This window comes from Rutidosis leptorrhynchoides, chromosome 11, assembly GCF_046630445.1.
Source record: "Rutidosis leptorrhynchoides isolate AG116_Rl617_1_P2 chromosome 11, CSIRO_AGI_Rlap_v1, whole genome shotgun sequence".
Classification (NCBI taxonomy): domain Eukaryota; kingdom Viridiplantae; phylum Streptophyta; class Magnoliopsida; order Asterales; family Asteraceae; genus Rutidosis; species Rutidosis leptorrhynchoides.
The window spans coordinates 188,497,433-188,524,548 of NC_092343.1; the positions used below are offsets into that span (position 1 = coordinate 188,497,433).

The 27,116-nt window shown below is 35.4% G+C and overlaps 1 protein-coding gene across 1 annotated transcript; it reads left to right on the forward strand.

Moving 5' to 3' along the window:
• The first annotated feature begins 486 nt into the window (after nt 1-486).
• LOC139876502 (homeobox-leucine zipper protein HAT14-like) lies at nt 487-4,947 on the forward strand. Its single transcript, XM_071863828.1, has 4 exons — nt 487-980; nt 1,547-1,869; nt 3,960-4,039; nt 4,294-4,947. The coding sequence occupies exons 1-4, from the start codon at nt 626-628 to the stop codon at nt 4,616-4,618; spliced, it is 1,083 nt and encodes a 360-aa protein (XP_071719929.1). The 5' UTR covers nt 487-625; the 3' UTR covers nt 4,619-4,947.
• The last annotated feature ends 22,169 nt before the right edge of the window (nt 4,948-27,116 follow it).

Genomic DNA, 27,116 nt, shown 5'->3' on the forward strand with positions numbered 1-27,116 from the left:
TGTAACATTGCTCACAAAGTTGTCCTTTTACTTTTAAATTACATTAAGTGTGTTTTTCGTACATCGCATTATGGGAGTGAGAGATGGTGGTTTTACTGGACATATCCTCGGATTGTCCGATTTTTTTTTTCTGAGCAGCAGTTGATCGCGAATTATACAACTGCGAGAGATAACGTGTAAGTAGTTAAATCCTTAGGTGATTATGAACTGCTGTTAAAAAAATTAATTTAAGTGAATTAAAATCCTGTAACTATATTTAAGATATATTTAGTTTATATATTCACTAGTTCCAACATGAAGAAGGAACTTTAGGTCCACCTCTACTAAACTTTTCTTCCTATTAATTATTGCCGTGGACTTATCTCATTTTTCTTTTTGAATATTATCAGGAAAAAAAACAATAATTTATTCTTGACAAAAATCTTCATTAGTCTATTTAAAAACAAATAAACATTAAAAATAATAATTTAAGCAAGCGTGGTTTCAAGTCTCCATTAAAGACTCTTTTTAGTGCTTCCCATCCAAAATCTTTGAATTCTCTCTTTATTTATCTCTCTCCATATATTTATAACAATAATAATCTATCTGTTAGATTTTCATTTTAAACTAAACTTGTTTAAGAGATATGGAACTAGGTTTGAGCTTAGGTGATGCACCATCAAAAAGTACCACTGGAGTAAATAAGAGTACTTCAGGGTTTTGCATGGCTTTAGGGATGAAACCACAATCAAATGATGATGATGATCATGATGATGATGGCCATGATGATGAGGGTGGTGGTGGTGATGGTGATGATGATGGTGATGGTGAAGAACATGAGAAATATGAAGAAAGTATTGTGAAAGAAAAGGGTGGAATAATAAATTTTGTTAGTAATGAAAGATTAGTAACTTCTTCAGTAAATCTGCCGGTTCAACTTGATTTACTTCCATCTGGACCGGTTCATCGTCATACTCCCTTTCCATGGTCTCCTGATAATGGTACTTTTTTCTCTTCTCCTCTCTAAATAATACTTATTGGATGTAAGATTAATTCAAGATTGCTTATTTCGAACTGATAATTTCTTAAATCAGGTAATTTGTAAAAATAATTTTTAATATATATTACTCCGTATTAAATAAATTTTTTAAAAGTGTTTCAAAATGCTTCCGGGTCAAAACAAGCAATCCCAACCGACCTTAATATGTTATTGGATATTCTTCAATATCTATTTCTTTTCTCTTTACACATATAGACAAAGGTGTGTGTGTCTGTGTGTGGTTGAAAGCTGCAATCTTTACATGAAACGTACATGGCTCGAGTTCAATATAGATTAAAGAATATAAATATACAATATGTAGTATGAATAATAGTTAAAAAATATATGATATGGGCATGTCCAAATATACAATCTTTATATGAAAAATGAAATACAAATATGGGTATGGTAAAAGAGATTCAATCTTTACATGAAAAATTGAATAACATGAATGTTCAAAGATGCAATCTTTATATATTCAAAAATGGGATTTTGAGGATACTTTTAAAATTATATTTTGTTGTATAGGAAGTTCAGAGGGAGGTTCACCGGGAAATGTGGCAGCAAGGAGAGGGTTGGAGGTGAGGCGAATGCCAGCTGTGGTGGGGACGGAGGAAGCCACGTCATCATTCCGGTTAGAATTCATGAGTTATAATGGAAGAATTGGAAGTGGAAGCAATAATCAAAAAAGGGGTTTTGAGATTGGAAACGATGTCGTTGAGTTGGAAAGAACTTCTTCTAGGGCTAGTGATGAAGATGATAATGGTATGTCTAAGAAAAAATTGAGACTATCAAAGGAACAATCTGCTTATTTAGAAGAAACCTTCAAGGAACACAACACCTTAAATCCTGTAAGTATACTTCATTTGTCAATATGACAAGTACTATTTATTGCAATTTATTTTTCTTTTTGTGGGGTTTTAGACTTTTAGCTTTTCATGATAAAAACCAATTGCAACACCAAATGTAGCGGCAATTTGTAAAACTTGGAACGACCAACAGCTGTTTCTTGCCAATTACTAGTATATAAGAATAAGAATTCATTACAACTATATTATTACATTTTTTTTCTTTTACAATATCACCGATTGAATCTTTGTTAGCTCTATAGTATATAATCTTAGTGTTGAAAAAGTAATTGGGCATATTACCAAAGGGCTTCCAATAAAGAGAACTTATCAATTTTGAAATTATGAGTTTGAATCATATCGTAAATAAATAAAAATGGAAATTTTTACAGTTCCAAAATTAAGTTAATTTTTCTTTACTACATTTGGCGAGATTGGGATGTGTTGATGTGTTGTTTAATTATGGGTTAAAACTATAAATTGACTATGTACTTTCATTTTTGTCATAATATAGGCTATATATCCCAAAAAATAACAACGTATGCTATATACTTTTAAAGAGTGTACTAATATGAATGGAAAAAACTTGTTAACCGGATAAAAAAAACTCAACGATGATGTGGTATCTTTATGGAGAATGACGTTGATAATACATCGGAACAAATCATTTTTTTTATATAACTTATATTGGAACAAAACTGAAAGTATATGACCTATTTATAGACGTATAAAATGACAAAAAAATGTTAAATAATTAAGTTTACCGGTTCAACAGGTAATCGGTCACAAATAGTCTACATTAGAACTCTTTATGAATATATATAACCTGCACTAGTATCTTTTAGGTATATAGTCTACGTTGAGACAAAAGTGAAAGTATATTGTCTATTTATAATTTTAAGCATTAAGCAACTTTATTAATTACAAGCTAGAAATCATATTTTCCAAATAATAATACTCCGTAAATAGTATTATGAAGTATATAATGATGAAAATGAAAAGACGAAAATACTCTTAAGTATTAAAATAACGGTGTGAACAGTAATACTATGGGTTCAAATGATATATTATAAATAATAGATCCAACTAGTGTTCGAGCCCTCGCTTCGCGGCGGGGGTTCGGTTTTCAATGTATTTTATTGCGTTTACTTTGTAAAATCATTTTGTGGTTAACGATGATATCGTTGAAGCGCAACTCGAGTCGAACTAAAAGGTATAACCCGTGAAAGATTTAAATGTTATTTGAAATTAACAATATATGTGCATCTCCGCGTTTCGCTATGGAATTGTCGACTTTTAAAAATTTAACGGAGAATTAACGTGTATGAAAAGTACCCCAAATATTTAGCGTTTTTTAAAAAGCGTCCGTTTTGCGTATAGCTAGTGACATTGTGTTCCTAAAATTATTTCGAGTTTAACGATGGTGGCGTAAAAATTTAACTCGTTGCGAGCGCGAAGATATGACCTGTTGAATATTTGGGTGGAGTTTGTTTAAGATTTTTTATGAGAATGGGTATATAACACTTTATCCCCCTCTTTAGGGGGTGGGTTTGTTTTTTTGGTTAAAGTGTGGGGGTTTTGTTGTTCAATTTGAAAAAAAAAACGAAAAGTCGAAAGTACCCCTAGCTACTATTCATTTACTCTATGTCTTTTAGATATAGGTATATAATATAATATAATATAATATAATATATAATATATAATATATAATATATAATATAATGATACATTGTGATACAATTCATTTAGCCAAATCAATGATTCATTTGTTTGTATTATATGTTTCTTTGCTATGTTGTGAATTTTATTACTTAGTTGAGTATTTGTAACGTAATCCATTAAACCGGATATATATATTTAGTAAATCTAACTGCATGCTTTTGCAACAAATCTAGCTATATATGCTTTTCACATGTAAGAAAGTAAAGAAAATTTCGCCTTTTTCTCACAGTCTCACTGACTGCAAGATCTTTTGGAGATATCCATATATCTTCTTTTATCTTTATTATATGGCTTGCTGCAATTTGTCTTTATTGAAAGTCAAACATTGTTTATGTTATGTCCAACTTTTTTTTCTCCTTTTGTCAAAGCAGAAACAGAAGCTTGCACTTGCAGAACGTCTTCATCTTAGGCCTCGACAAGTAGAAGTCTGGTTTCAAAACAGAAGGGCAAGGTATATTTTTTTTGAACAACAATACGAATTTATTCACGAATAATAAAAAAAGAAAAAAAAAAATTGAAATCATAACTTTTTAGTTGAGATGATTCCTCACGCACCAATAATTGGCTATATATATATGTCCTTTGGTAGGGCAAGGTTATATTATGTATGTACATTTATCTCACTAATTAAAATTATATACGGAGTAATAGACATGCATATCGATCTTTAGATAAGGTTGCCTGTAATTAAAAATATATGTATAGGACGAAGCTGAAGCAAACTGAGGTGGACTATGAGTACCTAAAAAGATGTTGTGAAACCCTAACCGATGAAAACAGAAGACTACACAAAGAGCTTCAAGAACTAAGAGCTTTAAAGACTACCTCGAACCCATTTCACATACGTCCGGCCACAACGCTCACAATGTGTCCGTCTTGCGAGCGTGTTGCCACGACTTCCACTGTGGTTACCACGTCCCCATCAACGAAACAATCTGCGGATCAAGACTCGAGGAAGACACGATCGTTACTTTTCCCTATGTCACGAGCACAACCGTCAAGTTCTCAACATCAACCTGCAACACAATAAGAAAATGAAAGTGAAACATTAATGATGTAAATATATATTTAAGCTCTAGTACATTTTTGTGATCATGTTATAAGTATGTGAATATTGTTCATTTTGTGATTTAGATTTAAAAGATAAAAAGTATGAAGATATAGAGGATAATTATAGATAAGATTTCAGTGAAGTAAAATTTTGTTGATTTTTCTATTGTCTTGTCCTGGCGGAACGTAGAAGCTGGGACCAAGAAGGACAAATAAGTTTTTGGCCAAAGAGTATTAAAATTCGTCAACTTTGTAATAACAGTACGTAAAACAAACATCCGGATGGTCCCTTATATGAATTGCATGTTAGAGTTACATTCGGATCTTTCTATCCGGCTAGCTTCTGCATGGTTTTTACTATTGTGTTGTTTATTCAGTATTTGCTGAGCCGGTGTACGTCATCTTTTGCCTGCCGTATGGTATTCCGCCTAACGTTCAGGTGGCTTGTACGTAACCCTTGTGTCGCGCAGCCGTTTTGAGTTTTAGTCGATCTCTTGTTTCTGGCCGGTAATAGCACATACTTTCGGATTCCTCGATGTTTTGCTCTATGAATGTGGGCAAGTCTTATGTGAATAAGGCATATTTGATACGGATCATGTATGTGTATCATCGAGTCCCCCCAGTTTAGTAACGTCATACGACAATGTTGCCAAACTTTCTTAATTTTCTTCCGAAATGTGACAGATTTTCAGTTCTCTTTTTGTCCCTCCAAATTCCTAGGGATTTGAAGATCATCGTTGGGTCATGGAGCCCATTACTTTACCCTTTTTGCTATTAAATGCTACCGCATTTGATTTCTTTTTCTGTTTCAACTGTTTTTCACGATAGGTTTAAATTTTTCCGGTGATTATTCTTTTTTTTCCGATCACTATTTCGTACACGATGTTATGCGTGTCTCCAGTGTAGTTGATCTTTCGTATCTTCACAAAACTTATCATTTATGCCCCCAATTTTCGAAATTAAAACTGATGATTCGGACGAAAAATCAACGCGACCATAATACTCCTTCCAACAATCTATTTGCCCTTTATCCGCGTTGCTTGGAGATCTCAAACGTTCGTTGTCCTCTTACCAAATTTATGACTTCGATTTTGGATTTCTATGGCGTTCATCTAGGCCGTCTTCATCCTTATGTTGTTCATTGTATTACTTTATTTGAAATGTACTTCAATAGTGTTTCGTTGATCCCAAGTGTAAAGATGTCGGAATATCTTTCGCTTAACTGAATACCATAAATGTTGGTACACTTTTACCGATCAGGTTGAGTTTATTGGACAAATGTCCGATTTTGCTTATGACTGGACAGAGAAATTAGTATTTGCCAATTTGGCAGATTTTTCGCTAAACCATAATGAGTCATAATGGGATCATGCTTGTGATGTGCAACGTGAGTAACAACTAGGATCATGTCGACCCCCTCGCTATTGTTCGTCAAGCAGGGAGAGGTATTCATCTTCATACCTATTTGATGTGGCTAGTGAAGCGAGTAATGACATTTTATGATTTGCTTATTTATTCTGCAGAGTTATCCTTTACGTGCGTTTGGAAGGCGAGTATTCTGGATGGAATGACTTTCACAGATAAGCTTGTAGTTGAACTACCGCCTCCTCGAAAGAAGCACACATTCCTACGGTCCCTAGACCATTCTCAAGTTTCCTCTTCTGGCAACTTGATTCCTCGTAAAAGATGCCGCGTGACCACCAACTCTGTTACTGCTGAAGGTTTGACTCCTTTGTTTTTATACTATATGCGATAATTGCTTTCTTTATCTTGACTTTCATCTTCTTCTTTTTTGTGTAGGTCCTTCCAATACTGACAGTCCTGATGATGATATTGTTCCTTCTGTCGACCGGCTTCGCAGGTCATCCGGAAGTACCTGTCCTAGCAAAGAGCATGCTGACGGTCCCGTGCCTCAAAAGGGTCAAACCAATCCTTCTTGTCCAGAAATTTATACCTTCCCTGCTATGAATGTTGATTCTTTGCAAGCTTTACTGTCGTGCTCACTTTTAGATTATTCTTTTTTCAAAGAATATCTGGATGTGATGTCTTCTCCAACTATAAAATATACTTTGGCTTTTCTCTCGGATGATGAAGCTCGTTGTATTCGTGCTAAGTTTTCTTTTATTCATTTTCACGTGATTGCTGATGAATTAAGACGTGACGAGATTGACGTTGCACATCTGCATGAGAGTGATATTATCAATAAAAAGAATGATTAACTTATTTCTATTTTGAGTGGCGACAAGGCTCGTCTAGTAAACGCCGAATGCTTGCTACTTGATGAGCGAAAAAGGGTATCCGAGCTTTCTCCGACAACAAAAGGTTATCCGAGACGATTTTTGCGACGTTAGGTAACATAATCTGTCAGCTACGTTTTCCCGGCTACTCAAATTTCAAGCAGTGCAGCAACCTTTTTTAGCGTATTTGGCTGCTATAAAGAAGTGAATCATGTTTGAGATCTTTACTCGAATCCTTCCTCGCCTGCCTGCAGGAAGTTTTGTTGATACTATACTAGATAAGCTAGGTTTCGGATGTCGTGATCATGCTGAAGAAGCCTGCGAGGCTGTACGCCATATTGACATGACTTTTCTAGAAAATGTATGTAGGGATGAAGAGTCGACTGTAGAGAATATTTTAAATATTGAAATGTGAATTGCCTTTATGTAGTTTTGTTCCCTTGTTGTTTTGTGCGTTATGTATATAACTTGTATTATTATACATAAAATTCTGACTCCTGTTTGTAGTGAAAGTATTTTCATATAAAATTTTTGTGCCGGATTGCCATGACGAACGTAGATATGTAGACTACACTTGAGCTTGGTTGAGATGTTTATATGGTTACTAACGGACCAACATATTCTTGGCCGGTCTCTCCACACATTATCCAAATGGTTCTTCGAAGGAGGGTCCTCTACCGACGAAAGCTACAATGCATTTCTTAGGGGGTAGGTCTAAAATATAATCTAAAAATGTCGTTTCAATTTGTTTTTGCGATACATTCAGATTAACAAAGAAAGTACATGAAAAATATTATTTTCATTCGTAATTCGTACTTTAAAAACATACATACATGATTTTGCCCACATTACTGTTGTCGGATGGGTGATCAGTCCATCCGGAACCATATGGTTCATGGATGATACGTTTTTAAATTGATTGCATGCCAACGGCGTGGTAAAGCTTCTCAGTCCAGGTTTTCTAACTGATATGCTCCAAATTCATTGAGGTCGACGATTCTATATGGCCCCTCCCATCATGGTCATAGCTTGCCTGTATCCTTAAACTTCTTGGCATCATTATTCCTTAACACCATGTCGTTTAGCTAGAATACCAGAGGTTTAATTTTTTTATCATAGTATTTCACCATCTTTTGCTTCCTTTCTGCTTGGTGGATGGATGCTATTATCCTTCTTTCTTCCAATGAATTTAAATTTTTCCCTTAAACTCCCTTCGTTTTCCTCTTCATTGAACTCTATTATCCGAATTGTTTGCATGCTTACTTCAGCTGGTATCATTGCTTATGTTCCATACACAACGCTGAAAGGTGTTTATTTTGTACTGTCTTTTGGTGTTGTTACAATGTGCCCATAGTACACGCGACAGTTCATCCACCCATCCATTTCTGTTGTGGCCTAGTGGTGCCTTTATTCCTGCAATAATGTCTCTGTTTGTTACCTCAACTTGCTTGTTTGCTTGTGGGTATGCTACCGACATAAATGTTTGTTTCACATCCATTCCTGCACACCAATCTTTGAAGGGTTATTTACATATTTCTTCCCATTATCGTTGACTATCTCTTGCGGTAAGCTGAAGCGGCACACTATATCCTCCTAGATGAAAGTTAATATTTTCTTTCCTATTATCATGCTTAACGGCTTGGCTTCAATCCACTTGGTGAAGCAGTCGTAGGCTACTACTAAAAACTTCACATTCCCAACGCCCTTCGGGAATGGTCCAACAATATCTATTCCCCACTTGCAGAATGGCCAAGTTTCATTGATCGGTACCATGTTATGCCTTGGTGATCTGTTGACCGGTGCATGTATCTTGTAACAACCCTGCTATTCCCGTTAAGCTTCGTTCACTGTCCGTTATGTTATTTAACGGTACTTACTTGAATTTTACGTATTTAATCTAATTAAGTGCATACTTGGTTCTTAGAGAACTACTATAATTATTATGAGAACATATTAATAAGAAACCTTATTTCATGTTTTGAAATATTGAGAAAACGATACGATTTTAAGAACTGCTGCAACAGATCTGTTTCGGGACTGCAAAACACTCGACATTTAATTAAATAATTATTTTTAATAATTATTCACTTTGAGAAAAACATATTTAATTTATTATATTTATATATATATATATATATATATATATATATATATATATATATATATATATATATATATATATATATATATATATATATATATATATATATATAATGAATTAAACTTGGTGGGATTCGTTTTAACTATCGGTTAACGTTTCGGGAGTTCGGTGCGGTTAACGGAAACTAAATGAACCACACTTAGTATACTAGCAAACCAAGACATAATATAATTCAATTTTAATAATTATTTTGTATAATTATTGTATTTAAAAATACTTTTAATTTGTTAATATTATTATAGATTAAAAACGCGAGAAATTAACGTTTAGCGATTTGGTTCGCGTTTTCGATTAACGACACTCGATGGTTTGCACAACACTTGAACTAGCTAGAAAAATCAAAGCCCAAGGAGCCTTTTTTCCAGCCCCTTGGCTGAAATCCACAAGAAGGGGGTCTTCTTTGATTTATTTTGGGCTATTACTTCTCCTAGTGTCCATTTAAATTTGATTAGGGCCCTAAAGCTAACCCTTAAAACTCCTAATTGGAGAAATACACTCATTTGTCCTCCCTTAACCCTATACCATAAAATTTACAGCCACATATCATCATCTTCATCGTCGACTTTATTTTCCATCATAACCTCATCAATTTTTGCTTGTCAGCTCTTGCAATCTACACGAAAGTGGTAGCCTTGATCGTTCTCTACACGTTGATACTAGTTGATTGTGTTTTTGAGGTATAATTGCATAACCCTAGTTTAATAAATCTGAATTTTACTATAGATTACATAGTCTACATGTTCTATTGCTTGATTCATTGTAATTGTACGCGTTATTAGTTGTTATAATACTCGGATTGCATGCTAGGGTTTAATCATGAATTTGTTTGCTATGCTACTAATATGATGAGTTTGTTTTCTGTAAATATAAAGTATTTAGATGGAAATCCATCAAAAAATTAATAACTTTGCTAGCAAGAATCGCGCGATTTCGTTATGTATAGCTCTAGTTATACTTAATTGAATTTTTGACTTGTATTTATGCTCTATTTCGAAAACTGCAATTTTTGTGATTAGAATTAGCTCATGAACTGATGTTAGATGGATAGAAAATTTAAAAACACATAAAATGGACTAGGATATCATAGCTATTGAAATTGTGAAAGTCATTTTATGCCTACTTGAACGTTTGCGGTAAAACTTGTTAAACAACAATTTTCCTTTGAATCCAACGACCACTTAACATGATTTTTGGAAACCAAGCTTTTGTATTCTGTAAAGAACATGATGAGTACTTGATCTTTCATGTATATCTCATGTGCTAAATGTCTCTAGATGCTCGTATAATCGACCCCAAAAATGACTACCTAAACGGGATAGAATCTGTCTCATTTGTACATTTAATTTTCTAGCATGAAGTAGAAATTGTTTTAGACCTTAAGCTTCTGGTATGTTGTTAAATGTATATTCCTTATCATATCTCATTTGTATGTATAGCTCTGAAAACTCTAATTGTTATGTGTTGTATGCATGCCAAAACCAAATGTATGGATTATGTCTAAATCAAAAAGTTCGACTTGTTGGTCAAAACTGTACAAATTGACTACATGGTTTTCTTAGATCTTTTTACCACTCATGATTTGGGATGATAGGAACCATCTCCAACTGGCCGTTTGTGATTACTATTTTCTAGATTAAATGAGAATTAATATGAAACTGATGCGCAAACAGAAACTGTACTTGAATGTTTTGCATGCTACGTGAGTTCTAAGAATTGTATGATAGCGTACTTTGTCTTTTTAGAAATCTTATGACATGTACTTATGATCTGTAGTTTATCATAATTGTTTAATATGTCATTTGTGAACTATGCTTGTCCGATTTCATGACCGTTGTTGTGAAAATGTACGATAGCTAAAACTAGTAATCGTTATTTGGCTAAACGAACGTGTGAAACTTATGAGTTAACCTTGTTTTGACTGTGTGAAATCATTAACATGACCTACTGATATAGTTGACCTAGGTTAACCTACTTGACCAAGTTTGACTTTTGTTGACTTTCTTGACTAGTTGACTTCTGTGTTGACGTTTACTATATGATTGTGTCGGTCTGAGCAATAGGACAACTGTACTGGGAGTCAGTATTTTGAAACAAACTTATGTGACTGTGTATTTCTACAATTAGGTTACAATACTCGGTCATAGTGTTCGACTACTCTTTGCTTGTGAATTGTCAAGTGCCCTCAAAGTGAGTCCCATTTTCATTAAAATTTTTGAGATGAGATACAGGCTGCTTTTGAAACTATTTCTTAAACTATTTCAAGCATTAGACACGAGTGCAAAACTGAATATACACAATGAACTCGATTAAAAGCCCTTAGCTTGAATATATATATATTACTTATGTAAGGCTCGAACTATAAGAACGAATCCGTAGGTTTGACAAACCTCACTCAACGAACTGGGTGCTTATAACTTTGTAACCTTATGCTTGATCAGCGTATGCTATATGGGGTAAAGGAAGTCGTGTAGCGCAATAGCTATCGTCGGGTTAAAGCTTTATATTCAAGTGCTCATAACAGATGTATAACTTTTGCAACCCTTGAGTTGTACGCTAGAAATATCGTGGTCTAAAATAAAGAATCATTACTCTGAATACTGTTTTTCAGACTCTACATTATGCTACTTAAACTTGGGGTTTACAAACTTAAAACTAGACATGGTATTGTCTACAAACATTTGAAACAAAACTTTTTGATGTCACATACAGTTGAAACTTGACATCGTTGATTACAAACAGTTTAATGTAACATCCCGCGTTTTTCCGTTAAATTTATTTTAACGCCGTCTTTTTTTTAAACATCTTTCGTCACCTATATTCGTACACTTCGTTAACTAATGTTCTTGATAATCCCGTTACTCGATTACAACATCTCTCGTTAACTTGCGTTTTAAAAATATTCGATCGGTTAATTCCCGCACCCGACTACAAACTTGAGGGACTAAACTCGCCAAAGAGCCAAACTAGTTGACTAGGTCAACTAGTCAACTCCATCCTCCTCTATTCATTTTCATCTCCACCATCTTCATTACTTCCATCTTTTCTCTCAACCTTCAAACAAAAGATTCATCATCTAATTTCGATTTAGCAAGCAAACATCAAAACAAACTACATATTCTTGATCCTCTCATCATCCTCTACGATTTGATAGTAACTTCATTGATTTTGGGTAACATTTCTAAAACTCTAGATTTCTTTAAATTCGTGTTTTTGACTTGAAATGTTGTTAGTTAGTGTCTATGGCTCGTGTATAACATGAATATATGATTTGTATGCTCGATCTTGATGTTTTGGTGTAACTAGCTTGAAAATGAAAAGTGTATGCTTAATCTTTGATTTTGGATGATCAAATGTGTTAGATTGTTAAAGTTCATGTTTTAAAAGTGTTACTAGCATCATTAGCTTCATGTTGATGTATAGATTGATTAAAGAAACTTCATAAACGTGATTATTGATTTTGTGAACTTTTGGTTAGGGTTTGATAGCTTTAAAACGAACTTTTGATGCATTGAATGCTCGTTAATGTTATTAATAAGTGTTTAGTTGTATTACCTGTTTGATTACCTTCAAAACGGCATATCATATGTATAAATTGGATTCCCGGAACTTGAAATGCATTTGATGAACCTAAACTTTGATTTTGAACGCTTAACGACCATTCAACGAGGTTTCTGTTGTCTTAAATGATGATTTTGATTAATGATATGTGGTTAGTTGTATTCCTTGTCAAAATAGCTTTCCGATGATATAAAATACATGTTCTAATTGTTTGCGGATCATAAAATGTGATTGTTTGTGTTTTGGTTCGTCCATTTGAGGAATTCAGCAAACAGACCCTGGAAGCCAATTGGGACGTCGTCCTGACTTTTGGGACGCCGTCCCACTCTTCATATTGGGACGCCGTCCTGATTTTGGGACGCCGTCCCACTCTTCATATTGGGACACCGTCCTGATTTTGGGACACCGTCCTGATACACTAAAATGGGCTGTTTTGCTTGGTCATTTGACGTAAAATGTTTGATATGCTACGGACCTCCGATTAACATGAAACTTGGCCAACATGCTCATATATGATTATATAACTTAGAAAAATTGTCGGATACCCGACCCGACCCCTTTGACTTTGACTTTGACCAAGTTTGACTTTTAGTCAAACTTAACTAAACACTTATGCAATCGTTCTAGTCTTTCTTTTATACTTGATTCTTGCATGAAACTTGACAACGTGATTCACATGCTATACTTTTCGAGTCGTAACGAGCCATAGGACTAATTGAACACATTTCGCCCGACCTTGTGTCGTAACCGGTTAATTGATACAACTTACTTGTTTAGGTCAAGGCTAAGCAACTATCATGCACACGTTTACTTGTGAAGTACTTTTATACTCGTGCACTCGAGGTGAGATCATAGTCCCACCTTTTCAACAACTTTTTATACTTTTAAATTGTGGGCTGAGAAACATATACTTTGTTACATTTTGTACTACTTACTTTTATACTTTGAACACTAGTACAAGGAAAACAAACATTCCACAGCGAGTTAGAACAAAAATCCTCAATTCGATTATCATTAGTTACACTTGCAGGGTGTAAGCGAGAACTTATATTGTGTGGCCATACGGGTTTGACAAACCCTCATTACGGACGGTTCGCTACCGTCTACGGATGAAATATATTTTCGAGAAACAGTGTATGTTCTAACACTATTGTGATGGGGTTCTATGGAAGGAAACGTTAAGTCTTGATAATTGGGTGCTCGCGAACAATACTTTTGGAATGCAAACGATTATGATAATCAACGTTATGGGAATACTAAATCTTGTGCTTCAAAAACAACGTTTATTACAAACACCTATGATTTCACCAACGTTTTTCGTTGACAGTTTTCTATATGTTTCTCAGGTTCATACTTGGCTATTTGATACATGCTTCCGCGTACACTCATACTTGCTTGGAGTCGAGCATACATGCATACACTCTGATTTCTTGCTTGGGGTCAAGCATACATACATACATACGCTAGTGATAGCACCTTTAGATTCAAACATATTGTTTACATACTTACGCTATTTATAGCAACTGTGATTTTCAACTTATATTATGTCACAAGTTATGTCATTTGTACTTTACAATTTTTGTAATCTTAAACTTGTTGTCGAATTGTTTGTAAACTAAACTTTGCAAGTCTTGTACGTTTCAAATGAATGCGACATAATTTTGGTCAAACGAGTCTCATATAGGGACTACGACCACGTTTCGGGACCTCAGTTAGCGACGCCGTCAATGACGATTTTGGTCGGCTCGCCACAGATGGTATCAGAGCGTTGGTTGTAGGGAACTAGGATGTGCATTAGTGTGTCTGACAGAGTCGTTGGGACGCATTAGTAAATCTAGACTACAACCGGATAGTTAGCCATTGCATTCTGACATACATTGCTATAGATAGCACTTACTTGACTACTTGTGCATTATACTTGAATCATTCTTAGGCAAACTTTTTAATGGTACCCAACCTTCATCATACGAACTCGTATTCCGCCACTTTTTGGTAACACATGTGAATTCAAGGTTTATACGCGTACGGATGACCACGACTTCGTTAGTCACTCTAGTTCGGGAATTCTGACTCCTTGGTTGTTATCCACCCCGTCTCAGCGTACTATCCACGAGTGTTGTAAAGTTACCACCACCACTCTAGATGAGTATCGCCATCACTATTTATCACTACGGTTGCGTACTACTCATTATCATGACTCGTTACTCTTTTCATACCTGAATACGTTATTGTCTGACTCGAACCGCATTGACGTGAACAAACATTTATACACTTCCCTCGGGGAACGCTTCTTTAGAATTGCAGAAATTCTTTCGATTTAATACGAGTCACGTTTGAGACGTCATTACACTTTGTTCATTCTAGATCTTCACAGTTACACGAACTTGATGTTATGGAGTGATGTGGGAATGGAGGTATGAGTTAGCGTAATATAACGACACTCGATCAACGTGGTTATATTACGGTAAGACATACCAAAGTTCTAGTGACACGTGATGGTGGTTAGACTCGATCAACCTAAACACCACCATGTGCCATGTACATGACTTCATCTATTCATGTTTGGACATCTGAAAACTCCGAAAGTACTGACAACAACCATACCGGGGACACACCTTCGAATATTGTCGAACCATATTTATGCTTCCGAATGAATGACGAATTCTTTCAACTTCAAACATACGTTATACATGAATACTATCTCGTCCTCGCACAGTTTTATCAACGAACTACAATATACCTGTTATGCTCACACCGAGGTGGAAACTTCTCTCGTATTACACTCGTACTTCCGTATAAGGAAATCTTTGATTCTAAATTTTCAATGGAGAGATAGACTCTTCACGTTATACTAGTACTCGCCTCGAGGGTGAATAGCCCCGACGAACGTTTTCAGAGACCGATGAGAACTTGCTCCGACAAACGTTTTTGGAAACAGATAAATCTTTCGCGACGCAAATTTCTTGAGAAATTTGTTCTAACTAACGTTTTCGAGTCCTGATGTACCCGTTCAAACATACCTTACAAAAATGTACCTCATTTCAGATCGAGATTCTTGTTTCACTTCTAGATTTCGGAGTGCTTTTCGAAAAGCCTCGGGACCACGTTTAAACATGAGTACAACACATCAACGCATCTCGAAGGGCCAAACAAACATACGATTCAAACCTTGGAAATCATAAAACGAATTCGTGTTATCGACTTCAAAATTTCTTGAGAAAAGTCATTGCCTTTACTAAATTCTCTTACGCCGATGGTTATCATTCAAGTCTTAACGTCAGACCTTTTGAAATCTTATGTGACCGGAAACGTCATTCTCCTTTTGTAGAACCAAGTTAATGATAATCAAACCACCGAACCCGAGCTAATTCATGGAACAACCAAGAAACTTCTTTAACCTCAGAAAGGCTCGAGACGACCGTAGTCGCCATAGGAGCTATGCCACTGTTAGACGTAAACTTTTTAAATTCCATGTGGAAAACCGCGTGACGTTAAAAGTCGCAACTTGAAAAGGTGTAGTCCATTTCGGAAACGTAGAAAGCTATATCCGCGATGTTTTTAGTCCTTTTGAAATTTTGGGGTGTGTTGTGCCCGTTGCTTACCGCTTCGAACTTCCGACTCAAACAAATTCCGTTCATCCTACATTCTGTGTATCAAACTTAAAGGCGTGTCTTGCGAGACAAGAACTTGTTATCCTCTTCGATGAACTTACTATCAACGATAAACCTCACTACCAAGGAGGACCGGTTGAGACTATAAATCGTGGAACCAAACTTTAAACCAACGTAAAATCACGACTGTCGAAGTTCGTTGAAATACCCGAGGGAGTACCTTCACTTATTCGTAGAACCGACAACGCAAGATCTCGAGGAAGAAACAAAGACTACTACTTCCAACTAAATTTCGGGACGAAATTTCTTTTAAGGTGTAGGTAATGTAACATCCCGCGTTTTTCCGTTAAATTTATTTTAACGCCGTCTTTTTTTTTAAACATCTTTCGTCACCTATATTCGTACACTTCGTTAACTAATGTTCTTGATAATCCCGTTACTCGATTACAACATCTCTCGTTAACTTGCGTTTTAAAAATATTCGATCGGTTAATTCCCGCACCCGACTACAAACTTGAGGGACTAAACTCGCCAAAGAGCCAAACTAGTTGACTAGGTCAACTAGTCAACTCCATCCTCCTCCATTCATTTTCATCTCCACCATCTTCATTACTTCCATCTTTTCTCTCAACCTTCAAACAAAAGATTCATCATCTAATTTCGATTTAGCAAGCAAACATCAAAACAAACTACATATTCTTGATCCTCTCATCATCCTCTACGATTTGATAGTAACTTCATTGATTTTGGGTAACATTTCTAAAACTCTAGATTTCTTTAAATTCGTGTTTTTGACTTGAAATGTTGTTAGTTAGTGTCTATGGCTCGTGTATAACATGAATATATGATTTGTATGCTCGATCTTGATGTTTTGGTGTAACTAGCTTGAAAATGAAAAGTGTATGCTTAATCTTTGATTTTGGATGATCAAATGTGTTAGATTGTTAAAGTTCATGTTTTAAAAGTGTTACTAGCATCATTAGCTTCATGTTGATGTATAGATTGATTAAAGAAACTTCATAAACGTGATTATTGATTTTGTGAACTTTTGGTTAGGGTTTGATAGCTTTAAAACAAACTTTTGATGCGTTGAATGCTCATTAATGTTATTAATAAGTGTTTAGTTGTATTACATGTTTGATTACCTTCAAAACGGCATATCATATGTATAAATTGGATTCCCGGAACTTGAAATGCATTTGATGAACCTAAACTTTGATTTTGAACGCTTAACGACCATTCAACGAGGTTTCTGTTGTCTTAAATGATGATTTTGATTAATGATATGTGGTTAGTTGTATTCCTTGTCGAAATAGCTTTCCGATGATATAAAATACATGTTCTAATTGTTTGCGGATCATAAAATGTGATTGTTTGTGTTTTGGTTCGTCCATTTGAGGAATTCAGCAAACAGACCCTGGATGCCAATTGGGACGCCGTCCTGACTTTTGGGATGCCGTCCCACTCTTCATATTGGGACGCCGTCCTGATTTTGGGACGCCGTCCCACTCTTCATATTGGGACACCGTCCTGATTTTGGGACACCGTCCTGATACACTAAAATGGGCTGTTTTGCTTGGTCATTTGACGTAAAATGTTTGATATGCTACGGACCTCCGATTAACATGAAACTTGGCCAACATGCTCATATATGATTATATAACTTAGAAAAATTGTCGGATACCCGACCCGACCCCTTTGACTTTGACTTTGACCAAGTTTGACTTTTAGTCAAACTTAACTAAACACTTATGCAATCGTTCTAGTCTTTCTTTTATACTTGATTCTTGCATGAAACTTGACAACGTGATTCACATGCTATACTTTTCGAGTCGTAACGAGCCATAGGACTAATTGAACACATTTCGCCCGACCTTGTGTCGTAACCGGTTAATTGATACAACTTACTTGTTTAGGTCAAGGCTAAGCAACTATCATGCACACGTTTACTTGTGAAGTACTTTTATACTCGTGCACTCGAGGTGAGATCATAGTCCCACCTTTTCAACAACTTTTTATACTTTTAAATTGTGGGTTGAGAAACATATACTTTGTTACATTTTGTACTACTTACTTTTATACTTTGAACACAAGTACAAGGAAAACAAACATTCCACAGCGAGTTAGAACAAAAATCCTCAATTCGATTATCATTAGTTACACTTGCAGGGTGTAAGCGAAAACTTATATTGTGTGGCCATACGGGTTTGACAAACCCTCATTACGGACGGTTCGCTACCGTCTACGGATGAAATATATTTTCGAGAAACAGTGTATGTTCTAACACTATTGTGATGGGGTTCTATGGAAGGAAACGTTAAGTCTTGATAATTGGGTGCTCGCGAACAATACTTTTGGAATGCAAACGATTATGATAATCAACGTTATGGGAATACTAAATCTTGTGGTTCAAAAACAACGTTTATTACAAACACCTATGATTTCACCAACGTTCTTCGTTGACAGTTTTCTATATGTTTCTCAGGTTTATACTTGGCTATTTGATACATGCTTCCGCATACACTCATACTTGCTTGGAGTCGAGCATACATGCATACACTCTGATTTCTTGCTTGGGGTCAAGCATACAAACATACATACGCTAGTGATAGCACCTTTAGATTCAAACATATTGTTTACATACTTACGCTATTTATAGCAACTGTGATTTTCAACTTATATTATGTCGCAAGTTATGTCATTTGTACTTTACAATTTTTGTAATCTTAAACTTGTTGTCGAATTGTTTGTAAACTAAACTTTGCAAGTCTTGTACGTTTCAAATGAATGCGACATAATTTTGGTCAAACGAGTCTCATATAGGGACTACGACCACGTTTCGGGACCTCAGTTAGCGACGCCGTCAATGACGATTTTGGTCGGGTCGCCACATTTAACACTTGACATTCACTGTATGCAAACTTTTGACATTAAACCTTGGTGGTTTAATACTGATAAATGTTTACTGATTTATGAATACTGATTTTCGAACACCGATTACTGATAAACGATTCTGATAACTGATTTTTCGATAAACGAATTTTGGAAACTGTTTTATGAAACATACGATGAACTATTTACTTAAACCTGTTAGGATCCTGAAGTATGCATAGTGTTAATGTGAAACATGCCTAAATTAAGGTTCCTTAGAAGAGGGCTATATAAGGAACCTAAGTAGTCCTAGTTAGATAGCCATTGCATTGTAAACTAGTTTACGAAGCTGTGGAATGTAATTTTACCGATTCTCTCTAATACCTAATCTGTTCTTCACTTACCGAGTCTCACTCTAACTCATCACATCTTCTAATCTCACTATGATCTGACCTATCATTTGGTATCAGAGCTTCCAGGAAATGATTCTACATCACTATATCGAACTAGAGATTGAAGATTACAGAATCTGTACACTCTCGGTTAGATTGAATCACATTCGGTATATTCGAATTTGATAATCTGAGTTCAGATTCATGTGACAAGTTCAAAGAAGGTTTATTAGATGGATTAGAAAGAGTTTCGATCATCATTACAACTTTTTAACAACAATTATGGAGAATCAAGTTGATTTTTAGAGTTCGTGGCTAAAACTCTCGGTATTGATCAATTCCAGCTTGATTTCGTATTTTAGTGAAGGTTAGTGGATTCAGTTGTGTTCGTGAGGTGTTTAATCACATTTCTGACGGTTCAATTTCATCAATTCTTCAAGTTTTGAAGATTCGATCAACACTCGGTATCGTAACTACCATACCGAGTCTGCTTCATAGTTGGAAATTCATCTTAAGTGTTGCAGATTGTGGTGTGTTAGTGATTCTATCACATTCGGTTTGATCATAGGCAGCTAATTGGTGTGGTTTGAGAAAGGATTCGTTTGATTTTCTAAGTTCTATACTTAGACTCGGTTTGTCAACTACTACAGTTGACATTCAGTATCCTTTACATTCGGTATCTTTGATATTCTGTGTGTTACTAACTTGTTTGCTTGTGCAGCATGGTTACTGAATCTAATTTAAAGGAATTGGATTGTGTTTACATTCAAAATCTTACAGAATTTGGCTACCGAGCCAAATACCGAACCATGGTCTTGGTTTTACTTAATCTTTTGGTTTTAAGTGTTCTAAGGCTTCAAGGTTTGTGGTTACCAAATTTATACCGAATCTGGGTGTGATACTTATGTTACTGATCAGTTTCTGATACAGAATTTACCGAATCTGCTACAATACCGAACCAATTACTGAGTCAGCTACAGTACCGAACCAGATACCGAATCTGACATTTCTGTTAGATTTTTGTGAACCTTCATCTTAGATTGTGTGTAATACTGAATATTTACCGAATCTACCTCAATTTTAAGATGTCTACCCAAGATACATTGATCATTGGATCAGATTCCCGACCTTCAGTGTTGTTTGATGGCAAATACACTCAGTGGCTCCACCGTATCACTCAGTACATAGACTACAAGGGTGAGAAAGCAAAATACATATGGGCTTCTTTGAGAGATGGTCCAATTTTAGAGTATCATCCGGATACAGGTATGCCAATTCCAGTCTATGAACTTTCTAGAGAGAGACGTGAGAGTGCTCAGGGTGACATAGAGGCTAAGAACATTGTTATGCAAGCCATCCCGTATGAGTTGTTTGAAAATGTTGATAGCAACACCACATCAAAAGACATATGGGATGAGATCAAACGACAACAAGAAGGTTTCTGAATAAGGCTCTGGGATCTTATAAAGATTTCAAGCAGGAACCAGAAGAATAACTCAAGGAAACCTACCGTTGTTTTAATGGTGTTCTTAATGAGTTGAAAAGGTGCAAGATTACAAAAGTAAATGCTGAAATCAATATGAAGTTTCTCAAAAAGCTCAATTTTGATTGGCTTCCTTATGGAACCATCATTCGATCTACCAAAGAGATTGAAAAGTTGAACATTCATGAGCTTGTTGGAGTTCTTATGCATTATCAACCGACGGTGTCTAAACTTCAAGAGGAAAGGAAAGAGTCTTCTCCCGGTGATCCACTTTCCCTCATTGCCAAAAAGTAAAGCAAATCATATACTACTTCTAAAAGCTTATCCAAGAAGAATCAACTAATTCTGAAGAGTTGAATCTTTCTGATGTTGATGATTCTCACCTTGAACTAGTCAAGGTGGCAGATATGTTTACCAAGGCCTTGAACAAACACAAGTTTAAAGGCAAATCAAGCAATCAACGCAAGAACTCATCTTCTTCCTCCTATTACAAGAAACCTGATCAATCAAAACATCAACGTGCTGATGATTCCAAGAAGGATGACTCAATCTATTTCAATTGTGGCAAAGCTGGTCATTACTCTCGGGAGTGTAAGATGCCTAAGAAAAAGGATGCAGCTTACTGCAAGAAGCAATTGTTGATGGCAAAGATCGTGGAAACTGGAGGAGAGCTGAAACCAGTTGATGATACTTGGTTTAACTGGACCGATGATTCAGATTCAGAGGTGGAACATGCAAATGTCTGCAAGGTGACTAAGCTCATCAAAGCAAAGGAAGCAATGGAGAATTCTGACTCAGCATCTGACGATGATGAGGTACAATTAACTGAAATCCCACCCGATTTTATCAAAATGCAAAATGACTTGATGAAGAATTTGGTCTCAATGTCAAAAGAAGTCAAAGGTTTAAAATCTAAAAATAAAGTTTGAAAGATAAAATCAAACTTAATGAGACCAAACCTTCATCATCCAAATCACAATCAGAGTTGAATAGATTGAAAGTTCAACTCAGCTCTACGATAACTGAGTTGGAAGATATTAAAAAGTCAATTCATCCGATTAAAGTTGAATGAACTGATTATCGTCTAAAATCAGAATGTCTTGCAGAGAAAGTTCAATTCTTAGAAAAAGAACTTTCTGATTTAAAAAACCAACATGAACCCATACTTTCAAAACTTAACAAGAAAATTATTCAATTGAAAGACACCATAATTGAGAAGAACAATGAAATTTATTTACTATCAAAAGAGTCTCTTCAAATGAAAGCTCAACTTGCTCGATATGAGGACAAAATCTATCGAACAGAGCAATCAAAAGCTATCATTGATATGGAACTTTCAAAACAAACAATTTTCATGAATAGACAAAAAACGATTCATGGTGATAAGTGTGGGTTGGGTTATGAAGATCCTAAGATCTTAGACGATATTTCCAAAAAGATTCCAGGATTATATCATACTGATTATTTTCAAGCTGGTTTACCATCTCATTTTGTGCATGCATCTGATGCTGATTTTGATGATATTATTGTTAACCGTAAATCTAGAAAATATCATCAAATTAGCTTAATGTATGACAAAGTTAATGCTAAAATGGGTAAATCAAATCCTGATTTCTTGAAGGAACTTGTTGAATCTGAAAAGAATATGCAACATACTAACTATGTGCCTAAATGTAGACTGGTTTATATTCCCACACTCATGCTAGAGAAATACATTTTAATGCTTGAGAATGAAGTGTTTAACAAACATAGTTCTAGCATTATTACCATAGATGAGGTGTTTGATGAACCAACTTTTGATGTAAAACCAATGCTACCGGCCTTACCTGCATGTTCTTTTTCTGATGATAAGATTTGTGAAGACCTAGCACATGAACTTACTGTCTTGTTTGAGTCAGTATCACTAGGTCAAACGGCTTCTGATATTAAGGTAGAACCTAAGGTAGAACTAAAAGTTGAACCTAAGGTAGAACCTAAAGAGGAAAAGCCTGAAGAATTAGATCTGTTTCATCTAGTTTGAAAAAGAGAACATAGAATTGCAACTTAGATGCAAACATTTGAAACAAATGCTTGAACTGTGTAAGCAATTGCCATCACTTCTTAGGAAAGAATGTACTTATGATTTTAAGGAAGGTGAAGTTTTAGTGTCTGCTGAAGATTTATGTCTTGAGATTCAAAGCTTGAATCGAAAGATAGTTCAACTAAAACAGGCAAAAACACAACAGATTGCTATGCAAGCACACACATCACAATTGATTTCTAAGTGTATAAATACTGTTTCTGAGTGTGCTGGCGGTATTGATAAGAAGGTTAAGGGTAATTCACAATCTAAGGCTTCTAAACCCATTACCATTCTTAAAAATCCTTTACGTTCTCAATTTGAGAAAAGAGTTTCAAAGGCTACACCTTCAAAACAATTTATTGTGAAGAAGGTACATCATCCAGATGATTCTTGTTCGAGTGAAAAACTTTCTCTGATGTTAATGACAAAACATATAAAGGAAAGTATTTTAACAAAATCAATGAAGTCTTCAACACAAAACATGAGTCCAAAACCTGATTTGATTGAGTATGATGCAAAGGAACGTAAAATAAAAATGTAAATTTTGCAAACTCAAAATACTCAAATGTCAACTGAAAAGTTTGGACGTCTCACTAACAAAGGTATTTTTCGTGTCATAGGTTATAATCCTAACTTGAATTAGAAGTCTGTATGGGTTCCTAAGTCAACGACTAAGAAAGTAGCAAACCAAACCAAGAAATCTGCTAGTCGACCTAGGAATTCATCACATGTTTTTCAATTCTCTTGTGTGAACAAAACATCTTCTTGGAATAAATCGTGTGTAAAGACTTCTGATGATGATGTAAAACTTGATATTGCTTATGATGCTTCATGTAATGTGGTTTTAGATGATGCTTTAATGTCTAAATTGCATGCTGCTTTACGTGATACATTAATTTATGATCCAAAGTTTTTTGTTGGTACTAACCGTAGAGGACCCAAGAAACTTTGGGTACCTAAACTCTAGGAAAATTAACGTTTACAGAGTTTCGACGTCTGTGTTTGGTACATCGACTCGGGTTGTTCTTGACATATGACGGGCGATAAATCCTTGCTTGTCAATTATGTTGACAAATTTCTAGGAACGGTTACTTTTGGAAATGACGAGATTGCAGCAATAATGGGTTATGGATATTATGTGAAAAATGACATAACAATCAAACGGGTCTCATATGTTGAGGGTTTGGGGTGCAGTTTGTTTAGTGTCAGCCAATTTTACGATGGAGATCTCAAAGTTCTGTTTGAACGTCGTCAATGCTTGGTGCAATCCACTGATGGAAATGATCTCCTTGTTGGTAAACGTTGTGCTTAACTATATACCTATGACCTCAATGACTCACCATCACATAGAACTATGTGTTTGGCCACCCGTTCAACAAAAGATAATTCGTGGTTATGGCATCACCAGATGTCACACCTGAATTACAAGGGTATCAATCGACTAGTCTCTATAAAGACTTAGTTGATGGTATTCCCAACTTTCAATATGATAAGCATGATGTGTGTCCATCATGTGCGATGGGTAAGCCGAAACGGACCAATCATCCACTTAAGAAAAACCCCAGTACTTTATCATCTTTGCAATTATTGCATATGGACTTATGTGGACCCATGAGAGTTTCTAGCCTTGGTGGTCGGAAACATGTGCTTGTCATTGTAGATGACTATACTCGATTTACATGGATTTTTCTTTTGAGAACTAAATCTGAAACCCCCGCCATTATCATTGAGTTCATCAAAAAGACTCAACGCTCTTCTAACAATCATGTTAAAAGCATCCGAACTGATAATGGGATGGAATTTAAGAATGAGTTATTTGAAAGACCAAGGCATTGAATGTGATGCCCCGTACAAAACCATCGTGTACGAATCATCAACAACAGGATGATTACAAGGTTAAGTACTATATGCTGTAATTAAAGAAGTTGCATTCACGATAAAAAAAAGGTGATGTCATAACCGACATCAAATATTTTACATTTCGAAAGCATGCTTCACTAAGTAGAAGCAAATAATAAGTGTATGTGACCACAATGGTCGTTACAAGTCATAGTTCAAAAGTACGAATGTTTGAATGCAAAATAAAGTAGTTCATGCGATGACAACTCTAAGCAGCGGGTGTCTACAGCACGACTAGTACACAGCGGAAGCTAACCTCAAGCACCTGAGAAAAACATGCTTAAAAATGTCAACACAAAGGTTGGTGAGCTATAGTTTAAGTATAACAGTATGTAAGGTAGGCCACGAGATTTCAGTGCTACAAAGAGCATTTCAAAACAGTATGATAAAGTATATGTTAACCGTGGGCACTTGGTAACTAACTTAACGTTTATACCCCCTAAAAGTACACTTGGCAAGTGCGCATGTCTACGAAGTATTAAACACTCGTTAAATGCTAGCGCTACTAGCCCGAGTGGGGATGTCAAACCCTATGGATCCATATCTAAGATTCGCGTTCATGGTTCAAAAACCAATGATTAAACGTTACCGAGCTAAAGGGAATGTTTCTGCCGTTGTATAACCCACACATATATAAGTTTAAGTACTCGTGCCTAGTATGTAAAACATAAAATCCGCATGTATTCTCAGTTCCCAAAATAAGTTAAAGTAAAAAGGGAATGCTATAACTCACAATGATAATGTAGTCGTAAAGTCAGTTCGGAAAAAGTATGCAAGTAATCGGTCTGAAGGTCCTCAACCTAAGGCAAATAGTACTAAATCAGTAAATCGTCTTAATAGGTTTAAAAGTATGTAAATTAGGTCTTAAAGGTCATCATCATTCATCATCAAACAAAAGTCGTAAAGTAAGTTTCGTTTATGAAAGTAGTTTACAACAAAGGCTGAATTCAGTCAGTCACCACGGTCTATACCCTTACTGAATTAAGGTAATACCAGTGGCCATGGCTCCGTATATGAGTCCCTTAAGTGTGGTAAAATTTACAGAAGCAAACTCGTCTTGGTTTGACCGTGGCGACGGTCTAAGTGCGAGTAGGTCAGAAATTTCTGCACAACGTTAAAGGACATAGTAACGATCGGAGGGCCATAAATCCTAAACCGTAACTCGGATTTAGACGAGTCCTATATGAAAAGTTATCTACTCGAAAAGATATATCTAAAAATCAAGGTTAGAACAGCCCAGGTCTACTGGTCTGTTATAGAATCACCAGACCAGTAGCTTTTGGACAGAACAGTGAGTTTAAAAGGGTTCCGGTGGTCTTGGTGCTTGATGTTCATCATGGTTCTCATCCTTGATGCATATAGCTTCAAGTGTACAACTCATTGATGTATCTACATCATCTTAACCAAGTCTTGACCATCATAACCCATGTGCAAGTCTAAGACATGAAGCACAACTCACTTAAGAGTTGTATGAAGTTTGATGAAGCAAAGTTGCATCAAAGTCTTAGATCTAACACATACATGGACTTTAAAGCTAATAACAAGTTACAAACTTGAAATTAAACTAGCTAATCAAGATATTAAGATGTAGAACATAGTTCTTTAGTTAGATCTTGAAGATCCAAGACTCAAAAGTCTAGATCAAGTATAAGTATACAAAGTTATATTCAAAAAGTTTCATTTGCATGTTCTTGAACTAGTAAAGTTAACTTTTAGTTCAAGAGAAATGAGATCAAGGTTAACTAGTAACACTTGATCAATAATAACATAAATCATGAAATTAAAGTGCAAGTAAATGAAGTAATTAGCTAAGTAAATAAGTAATTAAGTTCATGGTTTGCATACTTTAAAGATTCAAGCCTAAGTTTGATCTTTAAGGAAAGTAAACTTTAAAGTTTATTTCATGAATCACAAGTATGCTTTCAACACATGAACTTACAAACTCTTGAAACAATATAAGTAGAACATAAACTAGTAAGTTTAGTTCTTGTGTTCTTGATAAATACAAGATATTATGAAGAATCAAACTAGTAAGTTTGATCTTGTAACTAGTAAGGAACAACTAACAATTATATGTAACAAACTAACAACAACAAGTAATCAAACTACAAGTAACAAAAGATGATGATGATTAAGTGATGTTGGATTTCGGTTTTGGTTAAAGAAAAAGAAGAGAAATTAAAGCTTGTTACTTACTACAACTA

What these genes read in the sequence shown, in the direction of transcription:
- LOC139876502 (XM_071863828.1), top strand. Translation starts at nt 626, where the DNA reads ATGGAACTAGGTTTGAGCTTAGGTGATGCACCATCAAAAAGTACCACT. An exon ending in TCCATGGTCTCCTGATAATG is followed by an intron (nt 981 to 1,546) that starts GTACTTTTTTCT and finishes TTTGTTGTATAG; the next exon opens with GAAGTTCAGAGGGAGGTTCA. An exon ending in TTTCAAAACAGAAGGGCAAG is followed by an intron (nt 4,040 to 4,293) that starts GTATATTTTTTT and finishes ATATATGTATAG; the next exon opens with GACGAAGCTGAAGCAAACTG.